The sequence below is a fragment of the Octopus bimaculoides genome, chromosome 2 (genome assembly GCF_046866305.1).
Source record: "Octopus bimaculoides isolate indiv1 chromosome 2, ASM4686630v1, whole genome shotgun sequence".
Taxonomy (NCBI): Eukaryota; Metazoa; Mollusca; class Cephalopoda; order Octopoda; family Octopodidae; genus Octopus; species Octopus bimaculoides.
In genome coordinates this window covers 70,385,782-70,410,781 of record NC_142929.1, presented here as the reverse complement: position 1 = coordinate 70,410,781, position 25,000 = coordinate 70,385,782, and the positions used below count along the sequence as shown (strand labels likewise).

The 25,000-nt window shown below is 36.2% G+C and overlaps 1 protein-coding gene across 2 annotated transcripts in view; it reads right to left on the bottom strand.

The window, feature by feature from the left end:
• Positions 1–12,141: 12,141 nt before the first annotated feature.
• The window catches only part of LOC106869236 (uncharacterized), a 39,663-nt gene continuing 26,804 nt past the window's right edge, over positions 12,142–25,000 (bottom strand). The window contains exons 8-12 of one of the 2 annotated variants that reach the window (XM_089346962.1): positions 24,555–24,784; positions 23,286–23,475; positions 20,593–20,718; positions 16,720–16,797; positions 12,142–13,471 (exon numbers count right to left, since the gene is read on the bottom strand). In XM_089346962.1, coding sequence (XP_089203088.1) covers positions 13,206–13,471; positions 16,720–16,797; positions 20,593–20,718; positions 23,286–23,475; positions 24,555–24,784 — 890 coding nt within the window. In that variant the 3' untranslated portion in view covers positions 12,142–13,205. The remainder of the gene's footprint in view (positions 13,472–16,719; positions 16,798–20,592; positions 20,719–23,285; positions 23,476–24,554; positions 24,785–25,000) is intronic. The other variant, XM_089346963.1, reaches the window with a different exon arrangement.

Here is a 25,000-nt window from a genome sequence, read left to right as displayed (position 1 = left end):
GCCGGCCCAATGGTTTTCCTTCACGGCAGAATTAATAGTCGAGACTATTTGAGCATTTTATCTGATCAAATTCATCCTATGGTTGTGGAACTGTTTCCGGAGAGAAACGCAATCTTTCAAGCTGATAATGTACCAATTCGCTTAGCTAAAGTTGTTACTGAATGGCACGAGGAACATTCTAGTTATGTTGAACATCTTATCTGGCCACCACAGTCCCCAGATCTCAATATTATTGAACATTTATGGTGCATTTTAGAAAAACAAGTAAGGAGTCGATATGTTGAGTTATAAACATGGATATGTGAATGAGGCTAAATTTCAAATTACCTTGCTTGGTGGAATCCAGATTGGTAGTTGAAAGTATCGTGTGTTTCGTGTCGGTAGGTGGCGATGAGTGCAGATTTTCTGTTGAGTAGCTTCTTGCTGTTGAATAAGATATTAATTCTTCATGAATATCTGTTGACAGATCATCAGGGTCAGAGTGTTTGCTGTCTTCTTTGAGTTTTGGTGGTAATTCTTCATCGTCGCTAGTAGAGATTGTGGTGCCTACGGAGTTGCCAAGTGTAGCTAGATAGAGATATACATACACACATACATACATACATACATACATACATACATACATGCATACACACACACACACGTGTGTGTGTGTGTGTGTGTGTGTGTGTGTGTGTGTTTGAGCGTGTGTGCCTGTGTTATATTGATAGCCAGAATACAGACATTGATAGATAGATATATAAACAATATTGATAGATAGATATATAAACAGATAGATGATTGACGGATAAATGAATATATATATATAGACAAGAACTTAGCGTCATTATGATCATTATTTCGATCATGTTCTCAAATAATTGTAAATCAATACCAAAAGAACAATATAGAAAAACACTAGCTTATTTTAGCAGTTTAATTGCCAGCCCCTAAAATGTTCTCAGATTCGGAATATATTGTCCAGGCGTGAAGTTACTGATGTAGAAAAATGTAACCAACACAACGTGTATCACATTCATTAGATTACTCCCGTTTTAATTGAAGATTTCATGTGCGTAGTTCTTGACACCGTGTCTCTTGTAAAATACATACCTTATAACGTCACTATGTATGTATCAGTCAATAGTAAATGTGAGAAAGTACAGCTCAATGAAATGTGCCCCACAGAAATTGTTTCTTCTTGTATTTAGGAGAAATGGGTATTTTCAAATGAAAAGTTGTACAAATATGCTGAAGTAAGATAGGAAAATGACAGCTGACCTTATAAATTCTGATGCGGAATACGTAAAAGAAAGGAAAAACGGAGTGAAATCTAAGTTACGGTTTCTATTCTGAAGGTAGGTAGGGAATAAAACGAAAGTGATCTTCTATGGTTTCTATTGTGAAGGTAGACAGCGAAAAAATGAAAACTGATCTTCTACAGATATAAATATAGAATGAATGCAAAATAATACTTATTAAGTAATACTTATAACAATATGAAGTAGTGGAGCTTATTACAGTCATACACCTTCCCTCCCACACACACACATACACGCACATACACACATACACGTTATTATTTGTGTCGTTATATTACACATATGGCATACCTACAGAAGAGTGCCTCACCGTATTTTAAAATTAAATGAAGAAATATAATAATCCTATAAAAATTATGTCCCTTAGGCAGATTATTTATTTTCAATTTGGTGTTATTTGGTTTCCCAGCAATCCTCCTCAAATCGTGCAAACTTGCTCTGGCAAAACCACCACAGATTCTCTTCCAGAGTTTTCTTGCAAATGGCAAGCTGCAAAGCAAACTGAAGGAGGGAATAATATGCCCAATCCATAAAGGAGGAAGCAGAGCAGATGCCAAAAATCAGAGGGCTATCTCTCTGACTTCACGCTTCAGCAAAGTCACGGAACGAATAATCAGAGCGAAACTAATCGCATTCCTTGAAGAAAACGACTTGCTGAGTGATACCCAGCATGGTTTTCGACCAGGTAAAAGCTGCCTGACACAGTTCCTACAGCAATATGACTGACTGTTGAAGCAGTTGCTCGACAACTCAAATGTGGACGTAATATACTTTGACTTTGAAAAAGCGTTAGATAGAGTTGATCATGGTATGATATGCCACAAACTGCACGATTTTGGCATAGCTGGAAATATTGGAGAGTGGTTACATGATTTTCTGAAAGATAGAAGTCAGGCAGTGGTGGCCAATGGAACCATCTCATAGGAAACACAAATAGTGAGTGGTGTTCCACAGGGCACTGTCTTGGGACCACTGCTTTTCATAGTGGCCCTCTCAGATATGCCCTCAGCTGCCCGGATAGCCACCCTTGCTAGCTACGCAGACGACCCGAAAGTCTCGCAGAAAATATAAAACCCTAGCGATGTTGCACGCCTGCAACAGGAGTTGGTTGCAATTCACAGATGGGCTGAGGACAATAATATGCAGTTTAATGCTGGCAAATTCCAAGCTCTGTGTAACCAGCACCCAAAGCTGAACGAAAAACTTACAGGGTACATTGGCCCAGTGGGTATTCCAATCCCAGAAAGTAAATCAGTGCGTGACCTAGGTATCGACTTGAGTGATAATGCCTCTTTCCAAGTGCACATTACCAAGATGGCAACAAAGTACATACGGCTGGCTGGCTGGCTGGATCCCGTGAACCTTAAAAACCAGAGAGTAGGAAACCATGATGGTTCTCTAGAGAACATTCGTCCGCCACCGCCTGAACTACTGATCCCGACTATGGTCACCGCACGGTGTAAAATTAACAGCGGACCATGAAGCAATCGAACGTAGCTTCACAAAGAAGATCGTCTCATTGCAACAACTCTACTAATGGGAAAGGCTGAAACAGCTAAGACTCTACTCTCTGGAGCGAAGGTGGGAGAGATATGCAGTAATATACATCTGGAAGAACTTGAAAGGGTTTGTGCAAAATTTTGGCATTGAAAGCTACACAAATGCCAGAACGGGTCGCTCCTGCACAGTGTCAAAGATCCCAACAATTCTGTCGCGCTTCAGGACCAGTTACTGCAACAGCTTGAGTATCAAGGGCCCACAGCTTTTTAATATTCTCCCAAAGAGCCTGTGGGGCCTACACAAAGTGGATGTAAGTATTTTCAAAAGAAAAGTGGATCTCTTCCTGTCGAGAGTCGCAGATGAAGCTACCTCGCGACAGGAGACACAAATGAGGGCAGCAACATCAAACTCCATTATTCACCACATGTCATATATCAGAGGAGGCTCTCAATAAATAAGTGTGTAGCAAAACGGTGGTGCCCCAGTATGGCCGTAGCTTTGAAGTGAAACCGATAAAAAAAGTGGTATTAATCCAATAAAGTTTACATCCTTCGACCCTTCATTTACTTATTGTTAATTTGAAAGTAGCATATAAAAATTATCACGCTTAGACTCTCCATTTATTTTAAAAAGACTTCATTTATTTTTAAAAGAGCCAGTATCTCCCTTCGGAGATATGTGTGTGTGTGTGTGTGTGTGTGTGTGTGTGTGTGTACGTTTGTGTGTACATATATATATATATATATATATATATATATATATATATATATATATATATATATATATATATATATATATATATATGTATATATATATATGTATATATATATATACATATATATATATATACATACATACATATATATATGTATGTAAATATGTATGCATGTATATACATATATATATGTATGTATGTATATGTATGTATGTATATATGTATATATATATATGTATATATATGTATGCATATATATATACATACATAAACATATATATATATATATATATATATATATGTATATATATATATATATGTATATATATATATATATATATATATATATATATATATATATGTATATATATATATATATATATATATATATATATATATATATATATATATATATATATATATATATATATATATATATATATATACATATATATATGTAGTTGACATTTACAGAAAAACAAAAGACGAACACAGATGTATAAACAACAAGGAGGTGTATTAGTTTAATACTCGGGAAGGTGAGAAAGTCACTTACGATTCGAACCTACGCTTTCAACAGAAAGGAACAAGTGGAAATAAACAGAGAGAATAAAAAACTTTTGGAGCTAGGGGTCAATCATGGTGCTGTATGTATGTGTATATATATATATATATATATATATATATACGTACATATATATACGTACATATATATATATATACATATATATATATATATATATATATATATATATATATATATATATATATATACGTATGTATCTATGTATATATATAGGTATATATATATATATGTGTGTGTATGTATATATTTATGTATGTATGTATATATATGTATGTATATGTATCTATATATATATGGATGTATATATATATATATATGAATGTAGATATATGTATGTATATCTACATACATATATCTATGCATATATATATGTGTGTGTGTGTGTGTATACAGGGGTTGCACAAAAGAATGGAAACCTAGCACCATAGCATCGTAATTTTGAAATATCTATAAAACCCTCAAAAGCTTGTTTATTTTAATTTTTTCCATTTATTATTAGTGTTGCTTGATATGTTTTGCTGAAATTGCTCTTTCTTTCCAGATATCATCAGAAAAATGTAATTAAAAGTCATTAAAATGACAGATCTATCGGACTTTCAAAGAGGTCAAATTGTTGGTGCTTGTATGGCACGCGATAGCGTAACGAAAACAGCCGAAATGTTTGGTGTATCAAGAAGTACTGTCTCGAAAGTAATGTCAGTCTTTGAGAAAGAGTGAAAAACCTCCTCGTCGAAACAAAACTCCGGAAGAAAATCAAAACTTTCAGATAGGGACCGTCAGATGCTTACGCTAATTGTTAGAAACGATCAGAAAAGTACAGCTCCCAAAATTACTGCAGAGCTTAATGACTGCCTCGAGAACACAGCTTCCACAAAATCTGTTAGCCGGGAGCTGCACAATGCCGGATTTCACGGGAGGGCTGCAACCAGAAAAGCTCTACGTTCAAAAGCAAACGTTGCAAAGCATTTAGAGTGGAGTAAAAACCTAGAGCAGTGGAAGAATGTTATTATTTCGGACGAGTCATCCTTCACTTTATTTCTGGCCACCGGCTGAGTATACGTGTGAAGACGGCCAAAAGTAGAAAGAATTATTATTGTCATTATTATTGTCATTATCATTATCATCATCATCATCATCATCATCATCATCACCAGTGGGGTGGGCTTATGAGGGAGGGTTGACGATGAAGGGGGAAGGGGAAGGTGGGTATGAGAGAAGAGAGAAAGAGAGTAAGAGAGAAGAGAGTAAGAGAGAAGAGAGTAAGAGAGAAGAGAGTAAGAGAGAAGAGAGTAAGAGAGAAGAGAGTAAGAGAGAAGAGAGTAAGAGAGAAGAGAGTAAGAGAGAAGAGAGAAGAGAGTAAGAGAGTCGGGTTGTAGAAAAGTAGGAGTCGGAGCAAGAGAGTAGAGGTGGGTGGGAGGAAGTAGGAGGGAAGATGAGAGAGAGGAGGAGGTAGAAGGAGGGAGGAGGTAGAAGGAGGGAGGAGGAGGGAGGAGGAGGGAGGAGGAGGGAGGAGGAGGGAGGAGGGAGGAGGGAGGAGGAGGGAGCGGGAGAGAGGCAAGGGGTGGAGGTTAGATGAAGCGGAATGAGAGTTGAGTCCATGTGGCTCAAAGGAGCGAAGAGAGAAGATTAATCCCTGTTCGCAGCACAAACGGGAGTCCGGATGGCCCCTGTGCAAGGACAATCCGAACACAGACAGGTGTTGCAAAGAGTGACCGATAGAGCGGAAATGGCGTGAGACCGAGGTGTCATTGCCGAGGTGGATGTCTCGAAGATGTTCCGCGAACCGGTCAGCCAAGCAGCGTCTCGCTTGTCCGATATACAGAGAATGGCAGAGAGAGCAGGAGATGCAATAGATGATATTGGTAGAAGAACAGTTGAAGGATTAGGTGATGTGGTAGGGTCGATGATGGGTGCCGGTGAGGAGGGTGGTGTTAATCCCCATGTGGGTACATGGAGTAAATAAGATCATAACATAAACAATTAAATATAAGAAATAATAATCTCTTAAAGTATGCGTTAATCGCCGTGTCCCCAGACTTTGTGCACACCCTGTATAAGTATAGGAGAATTGTCTATTAGTACATGGAAGTGTATGTATGTCAGTTACCGTATTGATTAACATCTGTTGGTATTGTAGCGATATGTATCGTTGTGCTGTTGTGTGATTTGTGCGTATATGAATGGTGTGTGTATTGTACTGAATGCGTATGTCATGTCTACCTGCAGAGTTAGGAGCCTGTCGGTTGGTATTTGAAGGATAAAACTGTTTCACTACAGTTGACAATTGTGGAACACGGCTGTCACTACATAAACTTGATAATTGTGTAACGCATGAAAGTAGTAGTTTATTTCAATATTGTAAAATTGTAAAAATTGTAAAAATTGTAAATAATAAAACGTGAATATCAGACTAAGTTAGAACTTCATTGATTAATATATATAAATATATATATACATACATATAAATGTACGTTTGCATATATATATATATATACTAAGCTGTTACGCATTTTCAGCTGAGTAAACTGGAACAACGTTAAATGAAGTACATCGTTCAGACACAACCCTTTGCCTGGTACAGGCAAGGATCTCATGGCATTATGATCGCGGAAACATAAAAGAGTTCGAATCTACAATAGATAAGTTTGCTTTTCATCATTCCGAAGTCGGAAAATGAAGTACTTGTCATATATACATTGATTCGTGACTTCGTGCTAATATTAGAAATCAGTATTTTTTATACAAATAATAAGGATGATGATGGTGATGATGATGATGATGATGATGATGATGATGATGATGATGATGATGATAATGATAATGACAATAATAATGACAATAATAATTCTTTCTACTGAAGGCACAAGGCCTGAAATGTTGGGAGAAAGTACTAGTCGACTGCATCGATCCCGGTGCTCAACTAGTACTTATTTTATCGACCCCGAAAGGATGAGAAGCAAACTTGACGTCGACGGAATTTGAACTCAGAACGCATTTGTTCATAAGAGTGAATATGCGAGAAGTGTATATCTGTGAGATTTTTTTTTTCTATGTTAGTGTAAAGTATACTTCGTTCTGCTATCGACGAAACGAAATGCAAGACTCAGACTGAAATAGCTGGACATTGGCTTTATTTGTTGCTTTATACCTTTTATAACAATACGTCCTCTTCCGACGTTAATACACGTACATACATACATGTATATATATATATGTGTGTGTGTGTGTGTGTGTGTGTGTGTGTGTGTGTGTGTGTGTGTGTGTGTGTGTGTGTGTGTGTGTGTGTGTATGTATGTATGCATGTATTATACACACACACAAGCACGCATATATATATATATATATATATATATATATATATATATATATATATATATATAGATATATAGATAGATAGATAGATAGATAGATAGATAGATAGATAGACTTTCATGCAATCGTCATTGTACTGTTTAATAATAAATCAATTCTTTTATTATAACAACGCCACTTAGAACTGTGTTCTTTTAAATATATATATTTTTTTTTTATGTATTACTTTTTTCTCGTATTTTAATATATTTTCGCATTTGCAGTACATCAAGGTCCTCTTTGTTGTTTCCGTTATCATTCAGTGAACATATGAGTTTAATATAAGCAAGTTCTAACAGGTCATTAAAATGATCTTGCATGCCGCCTCTTTGTGATAATATGGATTATAAATTGTATTGTTAGACATCAGAACAACTAAAATTTTAATGGTTACTGGCACTTTGAACTGAAATGCTAATACAAGCAAAGAGAAATTACCTAGAGTTTATTTCAATGTTTGATAGGCTCCTTAAAAATGTTTCCTGTTAATTAGCTTTATTTCGGAGTTGTACCTATCTATTTGTCAAGCAAATGACTTAATCTGCGACTGTGTTGAAACTGAAGCAGTTACATCTAGGAAGAATAATTTAATAACATACAAAGTTCTTGTATTTCCTTTAAATTTATTTCATGAAGTGTCAAAATTTTCGTCACCCAAATGCGACCAAGTTTCATGCTCAGCTCCAGTGCTACTCTATTTTTTGTTGGTTCCTTTCTTTGCATGTTATCTACGAAAAAGTATCTATTGTTTGCATCGATACGTTTTGTTTTTTACATAGACTTCATATTCTTACTGTGTTCTATTCAATATTTTGCTTGATAATATAATATAATAACAGTTAGGTCCCCACGGAAGACTTTATAAACTAAGGTGTCAAAGAAAAATCATCCTGAGGGTGGAGACTACAGTCAAGCTGACTGCTAACAAAATTTTGAAGAGGAAGTAAATTAAGGTCGAACTCGTGTCGCAAACTCAACTCAGCAGAATTTTGCCACCATGTTACCTCAAGGCATTTCTTGGTAGATGTGACATTGCCTATGAACTTTGTAGGTCATTCTCAGACTCGTAGAAGGGCGCGATTATTGTTTAGTTTAAACTTCAGTAGATTCGAAGGTAAAATGCGAACGGTGAGAGAATTTGTAGAAGTTACCGTTCTGGTCAGGAATGATTGAACTAAGTGTTTAGTGTATTAGTCAAGCGAAGTACCGCTAAGCATTTGGTTTCCAACCAGTGCGTGACACCTTCGCCAAGTGTTTTCTACTGTAGCTTCTGGTTCACTAAATCCTTGTGAATGGATCTGGTAGACGGAAATTGAATGATGCCCGTCGTATGCATATATATATATATATATATATACGTGTGTATATGTGTGTATGTGTGCGTGAGTGTCTGTGTTTGTCTTTGACAATCGGTGTTGGTTTGTTTACATTCCCGTAACCTAGTGGTTCGATATAAGATATCAACAGAATAAGTGCCAGGCTTTAATAAAATGCTGGTGCCGATGTGAAACCAATATCGGTGACTATTGCAATAGAGTAACAGGAAATTTGCAATCCAAAACGTGACATGTAAGTGCAGCCTACTCCTGGGAGTTACATAATAGAACAATACATTATTTTACTGATGTTAATATTTATAATACCTAATAAAAGAGAGTAGATATTCTCTAGACATGGTTCTACTGATACTTGTTGTCATTGAGCAGGAAGACGAACTCCTATAGATGACTATCGTGGTTGTGTATGACTATTTATATTAAGTTTGAAATTCTAGAAGTGAGTGTAATATATTTAAAGTTGTCAGGATCTGAAATACTGATTTTCGTGGGAATGACTGGTTACTTTTCTTTGGATAGATTCCTATTGAGAGAAAGGGAAGGCTTTGGTGATATCAAAAACCAATTCTGAAGTGCAATGTTTACGATACTAGAAAAATTTCTAGTACAGACGTTGAACTCTATCACTGTATTGCCTACTTACAACTAAGTAAATAGAGTTATTGATGACAAACTTATATTACTGAATTTCATCTGCCCAACTTATATTGCTGAATTTCATCTGCCTGCCTACCCTCCTGTTCAAGTCCCAAAACCGCCATGTCTGAGTCCTTATTGATGTATTTACATACATATTTAATACTTTTTATAGAGATGCACGACTCAAAATTAACATGGGCCAGCAATATTTTAGACAGCAATGGGTTGTAGGGCACGATTCTCCTGTTGTCAGTTTCCATCCCTTGACCATTAACTTTGAGCTTGGTAGTGTTTAGGGTGATGAAAGGAAAATGAATGGGTTATTTCCCTTGGCTGTTAAAGGAAAATATATTGGTTATATATGTGGACCCCTTCTAGGGGCCCTAGCCATCCAATTATAAGTTTTTTTATTAAACTTCAATGAGCCTAGTAACAAACTGAATGTTATTTTAATATGTTTGCAAAGTTTCACGAAAATTCGTTAACGACAACAAACAGACATCCAAACAGACAACTTGCGTTTGTGTATGTATAGATTAAATATCCATCACAGCTGGTCTTATCAATCGGTTTCGTGTAAAGAATACAATGGAGTATTAAGTAACAAGCCGATTATATAACTTTACGCTCTTCAGAGTTAGCCGATATGGAAAAGAATATAGTGACTGCTCTCTATTGTAGGAGGTGGATTAGCACAACCGGTCAGCGGTTGGTGTGAAAAAGGTGGTGGAACGAAAAAATCCAACTCCTTTTGTAGGGCCCAAGGTCATTGGTGGAAAGTCATTTGCGGAAGGTCGAGGCAGGGGACCTGTGGCTATAGTCATGGTGGTGCGCGCAGTTACGATAGAATGCACTTCCTTTCATGCAGACAAGTGTTAAACACCTCACTCTTGCTATTCAGGTAAACATCCGGGTATTGGGTACCTTTTAAACACATATATATATATACACACATACATACACATACACACACACACACACACACACACACAGATGCATATATATATATATATATATATATATATATATATATATATATATATATATATATATATATATATATATATATATATGTATGTATGTATGTATGTATGTATGTATGTATACATATATATTTCCGTACAAACAAACATGCTCATAGGTACATACGTATTAGATGTGTTTAGAAGGGAGGATTAATGTAGTAGTTCGTATTAAAATTATATAATATAGTTATAACAATAATACACAAAGTTATATATATTTACATATAAACATGTGATATGTTTATTTCTCCGTTATTATCTTCTTTATGGAGTAGCTTAAATCCTGCAGGAAGTGGGGAGGGGTTATTTTAGTTTAGTCACGAAATCTAATTGGTCATCTATTGTTTTGAAAGGCCTTGACTTTGTTATGGTTGGTTAATTGATAACCGATAAAATAAAACAAATTAGGCAAAATACACACACACACACACACACACACACACACATACACACACACACACACACACACACACACACATATATATATATTTAAGAACAGTTTGACTCAGTTCCATGCAACTTAAATTTTCGCAGGCTCGTAGAACAAACCTATTACTTTAGGCATCTAGATACCTGACCAGGTAAGTACATATGCATGTATGCATGTATGTAGATGCACACATGGCTGTGGCGTAGGTGTGTGATAAGAAGCTTGCTTTCCAACCACATATTTCCAGGTTCAGTCCTACTGAATAAATGGATTTGGTATATATATATATATATATATATATATATATATATATATATATATATATATATATTTATACCAATATACCTATGTGTGTGTCTTTGTTTCTGTGTTTGTCTCCCATCACTGCTCGACAACCGGTGTTGCTGTGTTTACGTCCCCGTAACTTAGCGGTTCAACAAAAGACAATCATAAAATAAGTATCAGACGTTAAAAAAATATAAGAACTGGAATCATTGTGATTAGTTAACCCATTTAAAGCAGTGTCCCAGCACGGCCAGAGTCCAATGACTGAGACAAGTGAAAGAGAAAAGAATAAAAGAATAAAATTAGGTTAGTCAACTTATTTTTATTCAAGAACAAAATAACTGATGTTTAATTAAAATTCTTTAATAAATTCCAGGGCAAACTAACTACAGTAAAATCTGATTGTGATATATCGAAAGAACCATGACAGAAACAAGAATTTCACTGCAATACATTAATTGATCCCTGATCTCGTTCTGCTTCCTTTCCTCTTTAACAGTTTGTTTTCGCTACCATTACTACATGAACCGCATTTGCCTATGTTCTCTTGATGAGGGAAGCCGGATTTATTGTAATATCACTATATGACTGTTTACCGGTTATATACCCATGACATTTTGCATATTTCGTCTGCAATTTATGATTATGATTATTAGATAACTCCGGGTTTCCTGAAACAACTGTCAAATTATGAATTCATATATTTTCGTATTTCGTATTCTGTATTTTTTCTTTTTCTTTTCTGTGCTCCATGTAAATATATTTTTACTAAGCTTAACTAGAGCGATTTCGATTTATTTACATCGCTAATAACATTCGAAAAGGTGTTAAGGCTATGTTTTCCTACTCAAAAATTCTCTCTTCATGTCAAGTTTTTTGCTAACGTAATAAACAATACTAGTGGGCCCGTGGAAATTCCACAGAACGAAGAATATTAAGAGAAACTATTTAAGAAAGAAAGGTTGATTTGTCTTTTTATTTTTATTTCGCTAAGTTATTTCACTTCCAGTCACAATAATATATAATACGATTTTAAAATTTCTCTCTGCTAAGTACTTTGTATTTCTCTCTTTCTCTCTACCTTTTCAACTAACTTTTTAACCTTATAATACCTCTCTTCATGTCTTTAACATTTCTCTCTTTCTCTTCACCTCTCACTTCCACTAACCACATGGGTGACAGCATAATGAATCGGCTGGCTGTCTCCTCTCTCACATTCCCTCTTCCTCTCTATCGCTTCATCTCCTCCACGCTTCCAAGCTAACGCATAAAGTGTGAACGAACACGTAGAATAATACTATAGAGTTAGTTCAATAAAAGATCTTCTTTTCATTATCAACACTCCCCATCATCATCATCATCATCATCATCACTATAGTTTTCAGTAACAAAGCACATTTCATTTCCATGTTGTGGATGTATTTCTACTTTGACAATACAAATGCGAACTACCTCTCTCTCTCTCTCTCTCTTTCTCTCTCTCTCTTTCTTAATGTAACTGCCTCGCCTGACCATCTCTCTTTATCTGTCTTTTCTTAAACTCACTACCAGAACATCACCCTCTGCCAAATATTGTATCCTAAACATATCTCTCTTTACCCTTCCCTTCACACCCTACAGCACGTCGTTAATACTTCTCTCTCTTTCTTTTCTCTCGTCATTTTTTTCTCTCGCTCTTTGCCTCTCCTTTCAACTAATAACGCGGTGCATTTGGCCTTATTATACATCTTTCTCTGCTCCTTCCTCACCTACTCACACTCCTCCTCCTCTCTCTCACTTTTACTCCACCTCTCACTCACTCCAACTCTCTTATTAACTAAAGTATAACAGCTGAACGAACGAACAAACTATTACATCAATTCGTATTGCATTACTATTTCGTTGTCTTTGTCTTTAGTCTCAGAAGTGATATCAACAACTGCAACACTATAACAAAAACATAATAAGTAAATTTAATGGCAGTTTATATATAAAACGTGAAAAACCAAACTGTAGGTGACTTTTAGGTATTTTCTTAATAAAGAGTTTACAAAGTACTAAAAAATTTTCTTCAAGAAATATAAGATGTCTGGAATGATAATTAATCCAGCAATTACTGAAAGCATGATAATTGCTAATGCGCCCATAGTCTGAGAAGACACTCGCTCATCTGGAGCACTGATTTTCGTAGCTATGTATTGTGAAGTTGCGTTCCTTTTCACTGTAAGTTCTTTTCGAGTGTTTTCCATTCGTTTCTTAAATTCGGCTTGAGTCTCTGTTATTTGTCCTTTACAGGGACAGATGCATTTGGATCCATTCAATCCTGACGGGAATATAAAATTTGAAACAAATAAATTGAAATACCCTTTTATAAAGAATGAATTATATAAATGTTCTATCTAACTTGGGTTTTGGAGAAGAACGCCATAGAACAGAGAAATACTGGTTTGCTGTGCTGAAAAGCTTAACACGATTTTGATCGATATGTCTGTTTCCTGACATCATTTATGATAAACATTGTATAATCAATGGGAAAGGGGCAGTACTCAGTCAGCTAAGAATAATCCTCAAATTTTCCTCAAGTCACATCTTACTCTTTCAATAAAAGACAAACAGATGTGTTAAGATAGTCACAGATAAATAAAATTACGTTACTATCTCGAATTATTCGACATCTTATGAAAGGCCTGTTCGATCAGACCTATCCCGGGGCTAAAACGAAAGCAACAGTGAGATATGTATGCACATATTGACTTACCCACGTACCCTGAAAAAAATTTCTGACCTTGTAACCAAATTTGAAACTAATACGTGTGTGTGTGTGTGCATGTGTGTGTGTACATATATATATGTGTGTGTATATATATATATATATATATATATATATATATATATATATATATACACATATACACACACCAAATGCACACACACTCACATATACACACGCGCGCGTGCACAAGCACACACACGCATACGCGCGCGCATACAACCTCGCGTTAGTCGGGAACAAAAAGAAAGATTGCTTAAAATCGCATTGGTGAATAATTTCTTTCAATAATAGGTCGCTGTCCGTATAAATAAATACATACATACTTACGTGTGTGTGTGTGTGTGTGTGTGTGTAATACGTATGTATGTATATGTGTCTATGTGTGTTTATGTGTGTGACGTTATCACAAATGGTTTTACATGGCTATTCAATTTCTCATCTGCTATTAAGTAATCTTCTCTTGATTGTAGTTTTAGTGGAGAGTTGTACACGATGGGAAGTAACTCTCAATTTACAATGTAATACTAGTTTTCTTAATACTTCACTCGAGTTTACTCTAAACATATATATTATAGAAAGGTGGTAACTCCTTGCATACAGCTATTGATTATTTTACAAAAATAATAATCCTATATGATATGCAAATATCATATGGGATTATTCATGTTAAGCTTCCATCGTCGCTTCTACACACATGTTGCCCGTATTCGATGGTGGGTTATGACATGATACAAAGAACGCAGCAATAATAATAAGAGAAAAAGACATGAGCATAACTTAGTAATACTTTATTCCATTGTTACATATGTAACGATCTTTATTGATTGTCTAACGATGTGTTTGCTCCATGTTAGCCCTATAGGGCTTTCCTATAAGGTGTTATCCACCCCTGATTGGAACTCTCCCGTATGACATGTACGCATGCTCAGTGACTTGTTTTAACAGTTGCAATCAGCTGAATGCACGTTGCCAGTGACATTTGACATAATTACCCACACTCTGTGGTCAGGATTCTTTTTTTGGTTTGATGTCGGTATCGAAGGGATTACCAGACACCGGACAATACAGTGAAAGCAGCTTTCACTCACATCGTGGTATTCGATGCTGTGTACGTGTCTGTCGTGGTAAAATATACCACTCCTTAACTGTTGCTTTGCTTTCATCCGTAGCACGAGGTAATTATGTCATTATCTGTGAAATTCGGCAACTTACAAAGATCTTTAGATCAGGCAATACTTCACCGAGAGGAGATATAAGCTTCTGCTTATTCCTGTCTGAAGTATCGTCCGATACTTCAGACTTATCGTCCGATGAATTTACTTTGTTGACATTCTTCATTGACAGAATTTTTATTCCTTTCAACCTTTCAGTCAAGTCCACCTTTCTTCCAGTAACATACTGTCCATATAATCTTAAATATTTCTTTAACTCAGGCACAGTAAGTACTTCGATAGCTGAATCATCAAGCTGCTTTATATCCATGATAAGACGTAAAACAATAACAATGGCGTGGGTTAGCCTCCGGAAGTTTAATTATCTACATGGAGCGCCGCCTAGCCAAGGGAGATAACCTACTTATAGGAAAGCCATATAAGCTGCACCTACTCCTCTCTCACATTCCCTCTCTTCCTCTCAATCGCTCCATCTCCTCCACGCTTCCAAGCTAACGGTAAAGTGTGAACGAACACGTAGAATAATACTATAGGGTTAGCTCAATAAAAAAATCTTCTTTTCACTATCAACCCCCTGCGGCTGTTGTTTAGTGCCCTCAATATCACAGGACTGCCTATCTCGTATCGTTCCTGTCAGCTACGTCTACTCCCATGAGAAACAATATGATGAAAGCGGAGGAGGATGAATGTCTTGGATCGACTGTCATCACCTTTGATGGGTTGTCATAAGCAAGCTAATGTAAGTAAAGTATGTGTACATGCATATATCATTTCGGTCATTCAGACATGTTTTCTTTCCTTTAATAATAAAGTGTATCCTACAAGACCATCGAATATTTTGTTATTGTTTCATTTACAGAAATATATAGGATTTCTATTTTCTTTTGTTTATTTGCTTGGTTTATGATGTTGCTGCAGTTGTTGTCGTTGTTGTTCATGTTATACTAATACAGATTGTATTATCTTAATTTTAAGAGAAACAAGTCCCGACTGGTCATCACCTCCGCTCCCCAATAAGACTATAAGAGACTGCATGGGAGTTTAACAAGAAAACGAAACAAAAAACACGTTGTGTTAAATATTTATGATATCGTAATTAATGTTAATCAATTATTTACATCTTAATATTTCTGTAATTTGAATCAATTCTCTAGTTCATTATCATAAAAATCTTTAATGAAATTAAACAATTTCAGGAAGATTTATGCATCAAAATGAAAATTAAAACATTTCTCGAATGTATTTTCACAGATCAAGTTTGTAGATTTCTTTTATACTTTTCTTTATTTTTTTTTTAATTACTGGCTGTGGATAAAGGGGCATTAAGTTTGGCCTTTAGAGATATCTCCGCAACCTCTGATATTGTTACCGCTAATATTACGCTTAAACTGTTGCAAGTTGATACTTGCAGGAAACATATTAGCAGTGGAGTGAATTTATCAATATTCCGGTTTCATGGAGAATATTTTTATTCCGTAATATAAATATCTACTGATTCATAGTGCGGAACAAGAAATCATGCACTCACTTAGAGTATTGATGAATTAATATCCGTATTTCTACTTTAACATTTACTTTTGTGTCTATATTTGAGTCAACGTTAAGTAAAAGACAAGCAATACATACCAGATATTGTAGGAAAACTGTAACTTTCGGTTGTGCTCGGATGATCAGTTGTTGTTTTCATTTGCGCCGGTTGATCACCTGGTATTCAAAAAGTCGTAAAACAGAACACAAGGTTTGTGTATTCGTAGTTATATAGTAACATCACCATATAACAAATCAGAACAAGGCATTATAATCAACATAAATATCTTACTAGTTTGACAATATATGCTTAAATGTTTGCTACCTTGAGAATTAAAAGTAAAATATCAAAGAATTTTTTAAGTTCCTAAAATGCAAGTCGAATTTCTTCGTCAAAATATTCACTAGCAAATCAGAAGTCATATACAATGCCATATTTGTATGTAAATATATATATATTTATGTTAACATCCGCTGGGCAGTTGATTTCCATTACTGTACAGTTTCTCTTCTCTATCACAAATTATGTATGTATGTATGTATGTATGTATGTATGTATGTATGTATGTATGTATGTATTATGTATGTATGTATGTATGTATGTATGTAGGCATGCATACATGCATGTATGCATCTATGTATATACGTAGTGCAAGGCCTTCATCACTTTAAAAAGTTTCAGGCATAGGATTTCACTAGATTTTTTCACATGTCTATTAGCATCCCTACTAAGGTAAAACATTTCAATGAAAAATTCCATGATGGAATGAAAGCATGTGTCAACGTACGTTCTTTGTAGATCTTCTGCAAGGGACACCTGCATTTGTCACATCTGTGCAAAAGATTGTGGTTCCCTGGTACGCTCCGATTTGTTATTTATTATTTGCAACCCCCGACATCAGCAGCGGGGCCCGATAGCATATGCTAATTTACCCGCACCGCATCATGGTTCTGTACTCCTTTCAACAACACCAATTCACTCATCCGTCCATAAACACTCTCCAAGCTTTCCTATCATTAATAAACTCTCTTGCCTCTCTCACTCCAGCACCTCTAACCACCAAAGCTTTCCTCACGCCATCCATCCACACAAACTGAGGTCTGCCTCTGGTTCTGCTGCCTACCACTACTTCTTTAATCACCCTCCTTACTATCCGCTTCTTATCCAGCCTTTCCATGTGGCCAAACCATCTCAACATTCGTCTATCCATTCTGGTTGTTAGATTTTCTCTTATTCCTGCTCTCCTTCCACCTCCTCATTCCTCACCTGTCCATCCGTGTCACACCAACCATAGCCCTCAAACATCTCATCTCGCACACACCTAGTCGCTTCCTTTCCGCTTCTCTCAGACCCCACGTCTCTGCACCATATAACATTGTAGGCGCAATCACACCCCCATACACACCTCCTTTCGCTTTAATACTCAACCTTTTATCTCTCAGCATACCTTTCACAACTCCAAGTATCTTACTCCCCTCCCTCACCCTATATCCTGCTGCTATAACCGCCCCGCCCCCCATCTGCCGTCACATGTGATCCTAGATACTTAAAAGCACTCACCACCTCTAACATCTCACCATTTATACTCACATCCATCCTACCAGCCCTTCCATCTTTCGAACATCGCATCACCTTACTCTTAGCTACATTCACTTTCAGTTTCCTTCTCTCACACACTCTTCCAAACTCTACCACCAGTCTCCTCAGTTGCTCTTCCGAATCCGCCACCAGTGCTGTATCATCAGCAAATAACAACTGACTCACCTGCCAGTTCTCTCTATTTTCTGTCACCATTTGGGCTCCCCTACCAAAAGTTGTAGCATTCACCTCTCTCACCACACCATCCATGTATAGATTAAACAGCCACGGAGACAGCACACAACCATCTTAACCCCACCTTCATATCAAACTACTCACTTCACCACCCACCCTAACGCACGCCCTACTTTCTGTATAGAAACTCTGTACAGCTCTCAACAATCTACCATCTACTCCATACAACCGAAACACCTGCCACATTGCATCCCTATCCACACGGTCATATACCTTCTCTAGGTCCATAAAGGCCCAATACACATCCCTCCCTTTTGCCAAAAACTTCTCATACATCTGTCTTACAACACATATCTGATCTGCACACTCCTAAAACCGCACTGTTCCTTCCCTAGTACACTCTCTGTCTGGTTCCTCACCCTTACAATCAGAATTCTCCCATACAGTTTACTAACCACATGCAACAGACTTATACCCCTAAAATTTCCACACTCACATTTATCCCCTTTCCCCTTGTACAGTGGCACTATACAGGCACTGCACCAGTCCTCTGGTACTCTTCCAGCCATATAACAAACATTCATAAGCCTCACTAACCATTCAACCACTGTCACTCTTCCTTTCTTTAGGCATTCCACTGTACACCCATCTATACCTGGCACCTTTCGGTTTGCCATCTACCGCAAGAATTTCCTCAACTCCTCCCTTCCAATTGCACCATAATTCTATTTCCCAACAACAGGTATTCTCCTCTCTCCTCATACAGCCACCATAATTATCTCTCTATCATCCTCACTAAAATACTCTGTTCATCTCCTTTGCACATCCTCACTTCCTTTCAACAAATTTCCATTGACACCCTTCACCTTTTCTTCACTTCCATAATCACCTACTTTACCCTTTGTACCTCTCACTCGCCTCCCATCTCGCCACACTCACCACTCTCTTCACTCTCCTCTTCACTTCTCTGTAGCGACCATAAGCCACTCCATCCCTTTCCAGCAACCAGTCTTCAAAAGCTCTTTTCTTCTCTGCCACCGCTCATTCCACCACTCACTACCTTTCCTGACACCCATTCCAACCACTCGTGTACCACTTACCTCAGAGGTACATATTATTACTGCCTCTCTAAAGGCTTCCCACTCCTTCACATCGCCTATCTCCCGTTTCACGCTCACTCACCATGCCACTCCTTCACGAGACCTCCCCCCTCTCACTCCCGAAACTCGTCCAGTCACATCACCAAACTGGCACTCTCCCTTACCTTTCATCTTAGTTTCGCTCAGTGCAAGCACATCCATCCTTCTCCTCATCATCACAATCCCTCTCTCTCTCCTTTTTCCCTTATTTGTACCGCACCCAGGAACATTCCATGACCCTAGTACTAGGGTTAGATTAGGTGCTAACCTTCTCCCCCCACTTTTCTTCATATATATATAAACTAATACATCCTTTTGTTGTTTACACCAGCTGTCCTCGTCTGTTGTTTGTTTCGTAAATTCTCATATATATATATATATATATATATATATATATATATATATATATATATATATATATATATATTTACAACGGCTTTCTTTCAGTCTCCGTCTTCCAAAACCTCTCACAAAGCTTTCATTTGTTTGGAGCTTTGGTAGAAGACATTTGTCCCAAGTGTCATAGAGTGGGATTGAGCCCAAGACCACAGTTGGCGAAGAAGATTCTTATCACATAGCCTATGACTTTTTACCACACAGCACCTACACAAACACACACACACATATGCATACATACATACATACATACATACATACATATATATATATATATATACATATATATATATATATATATATATATATATATATATATATATATATATATATATATATATATATATATACATTTGTTAGTGTGTATGTGTATGTGTGTATGTGTGTGTGTATGTGTGTGTGTATGTTGTAATTTGCAAGAAACATTATACAATGCGCATGAGAGATGTTTGAAAATGCTTTAAATTTTGCCTATATCTCCACTTGCATTATACAACGATTACGTTTAATATTTATATATGTGTTTGTGAAAGAGTGCGTCCGTGCGTGTATCTGTATGTCTATGTGTGATATACGCCATATTTTTCTTCCGTTCTAAGCATTTTCCCTCATCTACTTTATCAATATATAGTCAACTTTAAGATATCGATACATTTTACTTACACAAATAAAATTTTACATCTCTATTCTTCATCTGTCCTAGAATTCCTTTTTTCCCTGTACAATTAATTAGTATGTCGTTCACAGAATTCGTAATTGGACTTTGGTTTATAAAGCATATTGATGGAGCTAAAATGAATCAATATCTTTAAATATTATCAATATGTTTACTAAAACGATCGATATGTTTACATAATTTATGTACTCTTGCAGTGTACACTTGAATATTACCTCGAAAGAAATCAAAGAAAAAAGGATTTTTCAAAGCATTTAAACAGAAAGTTGGTTTATTACGGCAAGAAATAGCATGAAAACACCTAATATATTGTGTGAATGAGCACCTAAGATTCAGGTAGTTGTGTTAAGCAGGCGCTGTTTAGCCTACATGTGTGTACTGCAATATATATATATATATATATATATATATATATATATATTCCTAGGAATGCATCATTGTACCAGCTTAACAACTCAGGTCATTTTCGCTTCAAAGAATATTCGGGAATTTTATCGCAGGTGTAAAGATCATCAGTTAAGTAGTCATTCCGAAAGAAACGTGAACGAAATAAACTGAGATATGGAGGTGAAAATATTATATCTCGGAGAGAGTGAAGGAGACGTATGGAGAAAAAGAAAGAGATAAAGAAAGAGAGAGAGACACAGAGAGAGAATGGGCAAGAGGAAAGCAGAGAGGGTGAGAGAAAACTGATATAAAAGAGTGAGTCAATGAAACGAGGAGGCACAAAGACAGGTTGACTGATTGAAATCGAGGATGAAGTTCAGTAAACTAAGTGCTTTTTTTTTTTTTGGAAAACTACAAATACATGTTTCATCCGCTCTCTCTCCCTTCTCTCTCTCTCTGTCTCTCTCTTACTCTCTCACTCTCTCGCGCACACATATTTATATGTATATACACACACACATATATATATAGATATAAATAGACATATAGATCGATAACTAGATAGATAGATGGATAGATAATTATAGATGTGTATATATATATGCATATTTATATACATGCATACATATATGTATATACATATATAGATGTATATGTATAATATATATATATATATATATATATATATATATATATATATATATATATATATATATATATATATATATATATATATATATATATATATGTATGTATGTATAGGTGGGTAGGTGGGTGTTTGTATGCGCGTAAACGTATGTATGTATGTCTCTTCTGTTTTTTAATTATTATAAATCTTCCACTTAGGAGGGAGCCAGTTTCTAACAAAGATACAAGGCTCCGTCTTTGGGATGTATTTAACACATGCAAATTCACATTTGGAACTTGAGAAAAGTCTTGCATATTTTTACTGTTCCACTCACAGATTGCACTTGCAATGTACGAATTAGCCGGTCGATTTCTCTTTCTGAAAATCCCAGTTTATCCAGATTCTCCTTTAAGCATTTACTAACAAAACCTAGTGCTCCAATTATTATTGGTATGAATATGAATTCATATTCCGGATATAGAAGCTTGAGGTTTCGAAGCAGTTGTCCATAGATATCTTCTTTTTCTTTGGTATGTATGCATGTATGTATGTATGTATGTATGTATTATGTATTTATATGTAAGGGTCTTCCTATGACACTGACATGCAGTGTCTGTGCAAGACCGTGCCTCAGTAAAGCTGGACTCATGAGTCATCTTAGTAGTCATAAAGCAAGACCGATGATTGACTACCAGGCCGCTGGTGATGATGCTACACACCATACTAATCATGTCTGTCGGGCATGTGGAAGGGAGTGTGATTCTGCAGGAGGACTTAAACGACACGAAAAGGTACATGGAGCCCAATTACAACAGCCAGCTATTGCCAGTAAAGGTTTTGGACACCAACTCTGTGCAAGACATTGTAGATCTTTGGCTGGGCTAAAAAGTCACATTCGATCACAGCACCGTTAAGTTAAGCTTCGTGCAATGGCCATACTCGATAACGATGGGGCAGCCATCATGTATGTATGTATGTATGTATGTATGTATGTATGTATGTATGAAATAAAATAACATTGGACGGAGAAAAGATGCAGAGCCGACCGGGGGACTTCAGCCATGAACCTAGTATATTTAACTTTCAATCGTTTGATATATATTTTTCAAACCAGAGTAATCTAATATAGGAGAAATGTTTATTTTTTATTTTTTTGTAGTTGCTTTTCTGTTTTTTAACGTGAAGTAAGCGTAGACTGAAATGAAATCAAAACAGATTCAAGAGAAATCCGTTAATCATATTTAAAAACAAATACGTTCTTTAACAAAGGCGTAGGCGTGGCTGTGTGGTAAGAAGTCTGCTTCCCAACCACATGGTTCCGAGTTCAGTCCCTCTGCGTGGCACCTTGGGCGAGTGTCTTCTACTATAGCCTCGGACCGACTAGAACCGTGTGTGTGTGTGTGCGTGTGTGTGTGTGTGTATGAGTGTGTCTTTGTGTCTATGTTTGACTCCCCACCACCGCTTGACAACCAGTGCTGGTGTATTTACGTCCCCGTAACGTAGCAGTTCGGCCAAAGAGAGAATAAGCACCAGGCTTTAAAAAAGTAAGTCCTGGGGTTGATATGTGCGATTAAAGACCCTTCAAGGCGGCTCCCCAGCACGGCCGCAATCAAATGACAGAAACAAGTAAAAGATAAAAGATAAAAGATAATTGTCTATTCTTACCGAATCCAAGGAACGATATTTCTCGCAAACCAACACTTTCACTTTCTGGTCGATCATCACATTTGGGATACATGCTTTTCACTTGTATTTCCACGTAATCAGTCAATACATTAGATAATACTAAAATGTCGTTGTAAACATCAGTTTGATAGTGATTGGTCTTGTTGTTTTGGGTCAATTTAAACCCGAACTGAGAAGGAAAATAAAACAAATTTGACATCCAAAGTCAGGTGTTGTAACAATAGAATAGGCAGAACGAATATGCAGCTCGTTGTATGTTAAAAATTATTAAGCTGGCGTGTGTGGAAGTAAAGCCTTACGGCAGGGACATAAGATTTGACAGACACAGGGAGGAATATAGATGTTGCATGGATGGTAGTCGAACCAAGAAAGTAAGGTCAGGCTTGGCCGAACACCGATCACGTGGGGAGAGAAGAGGGAGAGGTAGAGGCAGAGGGATAGAAAAATTAAGGAGGGGCGAGAAAAATGAAAGGGACGCAGTGAAGTGAGAGAGGAGGGAAAGTGAGCATGAAGAGAAGGCCAGGAAATGTGAGAGAGGTGAAACGAAAGAACGAAGAGAGGAATGAATGAAGTAAGCGTGAAAGGGCTAATAGAAAGAACGAAAGAATAAAACAATAGAAAGAATAATAGAGTCGTACAAAATTTAGATATATATTTACTTACATATAAGAGACCAAAGTGTACGTACGCCGCTATGTTTTTTTATATATAAAACATACAATGGGACAAGAACGCAAAACATCCAGACAAGTGATACAAAGAGGGACAACAAAACATCCAGACAGGCGATACAAAGAAAACAAGAACAGGTCATTCGGAGTTTTCTATCCTCAGTTGAGCAATCTCGAGTATAACCAGTCGAAATTGCAAAGATAATCTGGAACTCGACTGAGGATAGAAAACTCCGAATGACCCGTCCTTGTTTTCTTTGCATCGTCTATCTGGATGTTTTGTTGTCCCTTTTTTCTATCACCTAACTGTCTAGATGTTTTGCGTTCTTGTCCCATTTTTGTATTTTTTGTATATAAAAATATATGTGTGTGTGTGTGTGTGTGTGTGTCTGTTTCTGTGTGTCTGTATATATATATATATATATATATATATACAGCGTAAGTTGTATATATATATATATATATATATATATATATATATATATATATATATATATATATATATATATATATATATATATCGATATTCTAAATGTTTCGATGTAAAAAATAAAAAGAAACACGAGAAGAAACTTACGCTGTCGTTATTAGTTTTAACTGTTATATTTTCTATCTGGTTCCAACAGCTAGTCCTCTGATACAATGATATTCTAGATATTGAATAGACAGCATCGAAATAGAATTTAATCCAAGCTCCCAAACCTTCCTTAAGTGTTGTCCATTCCGTGGCCACATGAGTATCATAACTGGCGTCACATTCCCTATCATATCCGGGAGCACTTGATTGTGTACAATTTTTAATTCGAACTTTAAAGAAATATGAAAGAATAATTTGAATTATTATTGTAAAAAAATACATTAATATAATTTCTTAATGGAAATATAGTGACTAAGAATTTCTCAATAATAGTAACAACGTTGATAAAAGGAAATAACTTTCAAACATATAACTGTAGGCTTATATATTTTTTTACTTTGCAGGAAAGAGATTAAAAAAAAAACATTCTGTACAAATCTATAGAA